The following is a 5354-nucleotide window of genomic DNA, read 5'->3' as shown; positions in this document are numbered from 1 at the left end:
GATGATGATGATGATGATGATGATGATGATGATGATCACACACACATACACATACACACAAATACTGGTACTCAAAATTATGCATTATTGTTATCTGTAGGTTTATATTATATATATTTATAGTCAGAGATGGTTTCAGTTATAAACATTGAGGAATTTCAGTGTGATATCAGATTTGTTAAATATTGTGAGGATAATCACTTTGCTGGCTTATTATATGGCTACTAAAATATGCACTTTTATAATATTCATGTGAGAAAGTTAGAGGTACATATTATTAGCTTCTTCAGTAAGACAATCATGAGTACTAATTTGATGGTTTAAGTCATTTGGTGCCATCAGCAATGTATTATTCTTTTATTCTTTTACTTGTTTCAGTCATTTGACTGCAGCCATGCTGGAGCACTGCCTTTAGGTGAACAAATATACCCCAGGACTTATTCTTTGTAAGCCTAGTGCTTATTCTATCAGTCTCTTTTGCTGAACCACTAATTTACGGGGTTGTAAACACACCAGCATCAAGTGATGTTGGGTGGGCAAACCAGACACACAAATACACACAAATACACACACACACACACACACACACACACACACACACACACACACACACACATATATGAGGCTTCTTTCAGTTTCCACCTACCAAATCCACTCACAAGGCTTTGGCTGCCCTGAAGCTATAGCAAAAGACACTTGCCCTAAGTGTCATGCAGTGGGACTGAACCCAGAACCATGCCATTGGTGAGCTAGCTACTTACCACACAGCCACTCCTGCGCCTATTAATCTACATTCAAAGACATAAAGTTTCTCTCTTATAGACAGCACTGTTTACATTTTCTGTGTTGTGTCATACTTGTAAATGTACAATTTTATGTTGTTCTGTAGTGGTTGGTGTTAGAAATGACATCCAGCCATAAAACCATGCCAGAACAGTCAGTCAGTGAAGCCTGGTGTAGTCTTCAGCCTAGCCAGCTCCTGTAAAACCATCCAACCCCTGCCAGCAAGGAAAACAGATGTTAAATGTATGATGATTATCATAATGATGAAAATCTCAACTATTTATATTATAGTCATTTAATATTCTCATCATCATTTAACTCTTTGACATTTAAACTTGTCGTCGTCATCATCATCATCATCATCATTGTTTAACATCCGCTTTCTAGGCTGGCATGGGTTGGATTGTTTGACTGAGGACTGGCAAGCCAGATGGCTGCACCAGGCTCTAATCTGATCTGGCAGAGTTTCTACAGCTGAATGCCCTTCCTAACGCCAACCACTCCGAGAGTGTAGTGGGTGCTTTTATGTGCCACTGGCATGAGGGCCAGTCAGGTGGTACTGGCAACAGCCACACTCAAATGGTGTTTTTTATGTGCCACCTGCACAGGAGCCAGTCTTGCGGCACTGGCAACGACCTCGCTCGAATGTTGTTTTTCACATGCCACCGGCACAAGTGCCACTAAGGCAACACTGGTAGCAGTCACCCTCGAATGGTGCTTTTTACATGCCATCAGCATGAGAGCCAATCAGCAGCCCTGGCAACGGTCACACTTGGATGCTGCTCAGCCAGATTTGGCCTTGCATATTAATTCTACAATGTCATTCTAAAATTATACAAGCACACCTTTCAAACTTTGAAGCTACAACATAATGTGTGACTAATTCAAAACAACGTGAATAAATAAGCAATACATTTGACTAAGAAATCTGAAGGTTAAAGGGTTAAATTTCTATTGTTTTATGGTCACATGGGTCAAACAGAATTCAGTGCAGGAGATTTCCTACAGCCAGATGCCCTTCCTTTTGTCAAACCCTCACCTGTTCCCAAGTAAAGAAATTTTTACTCCTAGCCAGACATGTTTTCATGAAAGCTTGAACATGAAGGATACTGTTTGTATGACAGTAATGTTTATTTACAACTATACCATGATGTCAAGATAAGGAAACACTAATGCACACATCTGCAAACACATACATACACAGATACATATGTACAACAGGCTTCTTTCACTTCCCATCAACCAAATCCACACACAAGGCTCCCTGATTGCCACAGGGCTGCTGTAGGAGATACTAACCCGAAGCGCCATGGAGTGGGACAGAACCTGAAACTATGAGTTTGGGAAACAAACTTATCAACCACAACATTCACTTACATAAACACACACACACTCCCTCATTCTCTCTTACTCTCACACACGCCCACACACACATGCACACACACACTTATGTAATCAACTAGTCCCCTCATGTAATCAAATAGTCCCCCAATGTAATCAACTAGTCCCCTGCCCCAAATTTCAGGCCTTGTACCTATAGCAGAAAGGATAATTATCAACCTACCTATTCATATATTTGAAAAATATGCAAGCATATGTATATGTATGTATATATTTAGGTGTGTGTGTGTGTGTGTGTGTACACACACATATTTATGCATTTATGAGATCCTTTAAAGGAGACAATATATGTATTTTGAAGACCTGGGAGACATTGTGTACATGTGTATAGTGACATATGAGTATATATATGTATATCTTTTATGCAACTATAATAGATAATTACTAGACTTTTTCAAACAACTGATGACTCCTTGGTTTGTAAAGCAACTTTCAATCAACCTACCAGCTGCATTAAACCCCCCATACTGATACACATATACTAATGAGTACGTGTGTGATTTCTGCATATGTGTATACTCTGGACGTTCTAGTAATATACTTATTACACTATTTCTCTTTTACACTTTCTACACTAGTTTACTATAATTTAGTTGTATCTAAGGTAGGTTTCAGTTAACAGTGGCTCAGACCATGATCACCTCAATAGTAATAATATAGGCTATATGTTATTTGAATAACAGGAGGCATAAAATAATGTTGTTGTTGATGGTGGTGGTGGTAGTGTTGCTGACAGTGATGATGACAATGACAGCCTTAACATAACAGTAAACCTCACTTCAAATTTCAGTTTGCCACTTAATTTATTTTATATTTTTAAATGTTTAATTTTGTTTTTGTTATAAACTAAAAAGAAGTAAAATCCAAGAAAAATATTAATATTCAACACTATTTACAAAATACGATATATTTTTCTGACTATTTGTTTGCTCCTTATTAATCAACATTCAGATCTTTTCAAGAATTTTTCAGAACTTTTCAAGAATTTCTCATATGTATCATCTCTTCTCTTTTTCAGGTTATCTCCATCGTCTCCGTTTTCTTCATCGTTATTTCAATATTGTCCTTCTGCCTTAAGACGCATCCAGAAATGCGAGTTCCAGTCTTGCGTAATGCAACAAATTTGCCTCTAGAGAGTAACTCCTCTTGGAATTTGGAAAAACAAAAAACTCAACCTCATGAAGCCTTTTTCTACATCGAATGCGCTTGCAATGCGTGGTTCACATTTGAGATAATTATACGCCTGATTGTTGCTCCAAATAAATTTTACTTCCTGAAGGCCCCAGTTAATATAATTGATATTGTGGCCACTTTATCATTTTACCTAGACTTTTTGCTCACAAAACTCAAGCAAGAGAGTGACATCTTAGAGTTTTTCAGCATCATACGTATCCTTCGTTTATTCAAACTGACTCGGCACTCTGCCGGACTAAAAATTCTCATCCATACGTTCAAAGCAAGTGCCAAGGAATTATCCCTTCTAATCTTCTTTTTGGTACTTGGTATTGTAATTTTTGCTGCACTTATATTCTACGCTGAAAGGATAGAATATAATCCGACTAATGACTTTCATAGTATCCCAGTTGGTCTTTGGTGGGCTATTGTGACTATGACCACAGTAGGCTATGGGGACATGGCCCCCAAGACGTATGTAGGTATGTTTGTGGGTGCATTATGTGCCCTCGCAGGTGTGTTGACGATAGCTCTGCCGGTACCTGTCATAGTGAGCAACTTTGCGCTCTTCTATTCACACACACAGGCCCGATCGAAACTGCCGAAAAAACGAAGAAGAGTTTTGCCCGTGGAAGCACCAAGACCTAAAGGCCCCAAAGGACCAGGCGTCCCAGGAGGTGTAGGCCCAGCAAATAGAAGAATGAATGCCATAAAACATAACCATCCACCAGGTTCGCTGGATGCTAAGATGGCACGAATAGGTAAGTATTTTATACCTTTAACGGATAGTCACTTAGGAACAAAGCAGTAATAAGTCTCACCAGTGGATGAAACAAAAATATATATGGAAATACTTGAGAGAAATATATGACAAGAAGCCCCCCCATAGTGGATAATCCATTCACATAGAATATTAATAAATAGTGATTTATATGAAACCAAAGATAGGCAGGCATATATAGAAAAGTATTCAAGTTATATGAGCACAAAGTTGAATACATCGATAGGATTAAAGAAACATTCCAATAGTTTTCACTACCTCAACTGAAAACTTCAAATTAGAAAATATATCAAACTATAGGACAGTTTCCTATCACAAGCATAGAATACAGAATAATATGCAAAGCAAGAGAAAAAAAACCTTCAAAGGGGAAATAATTTAATCAGATTGATAGGATATATTTAGTTAGTTTATTAGATATATACTAAATTACACTGAAATATCAGACTTTTAGGAAGAAGTTAATGTTACTAAAAATTGTACGCAACATATACCCACAATTTTGTAATAATTATGCGATATTTTGATAATGATGAAAGAGCTTACTTGAGCTCTTGAGACCCCCCAATTCAGATTTAATTCAATTATATTAGCATGGAGCTCATCAAAATATCTCTCATATAAGTATACATACATATATGTGTAAATGTAAACATATATATGTATAGCATGCATATGTGTATATACATATATACATATGTATATATACGTGTGTGTGTGTGTGTGTATATATATATATATATATATATATATATATATACAGATATAGATACAAACATATATATATGTACTATCAACTTGATATGCGTAATGATATTTGGGCATTCAGTTTATTTTTCCAAAGATTTTTTCTTAAAACAATTGAATTGGTGGGAGTTATACATCTATTTCCAATGGTTTATCATTCTGCTGTTTGCTGTGGCGACATCATTTGAACTTTGTGGCAGTTTTTTCAAATCTATATCTGATTTCCTATACATATGGTATGGTGCATGCATGTGTAAATTCCGCTAATCTGCACAATTATGCATTTCCACTCATTTTATACACAGACTTTCGAGCTAATTTACACACACTTATATATGCACTTGCATATATATGTATATAAATGTATGTATATATATGCGTGTGTGTATATATATATATGTATATGTATGTATATATGTATGTATGTGTGTATATATATATATATATATATATATATATATATATATAT

At 36.2% G+C, this 5354-nt stretch overlaps 1 protein-coding gene across 11 annotated transcripts in view; it reads left to right on the top strand.

Moving 5' to 3' along the window:
- LOC106873997 (potassium voltage-gated channel protein Shaw) overlaps positions 1 to 5354 on the top strand; it is a 524001-nt gene that overhangs the window by 397794 nt on the left and 120853 nt on the right. For all 11 annotated transcript variants that reach the window (XM_014921547.2, XM_014921546.2, XM_014921542.2 and 8 more), the window contains one exon: positions 3203 to 4118. In XM_014921547.2, coding sequence (XP_014777033.1) covers positions 3203 to 4118 — 916 coding nt within the window. The remainder of the gene's footprint in view (positions 1 to 3202; positions 4119 to 5354) is intronic.

This window comes from Octopus bimaculoides, chromosome 4, assembly GCF_001194135.2.
Source record: "Octopus bimaculoides isolate UCB-OBI-ISO-001 chromosome 4, ASM119413v2, whole genome shotgun sequence".
NCBI lineage: Eukaryota > Metazoa > Mollusca > Cephalopoda > Octopoda > Octopodidae > Octopus > Octopus bimaculoides.
This window is presented reverse-complemented; position numbering and strand designations above follow the sequence as displayed.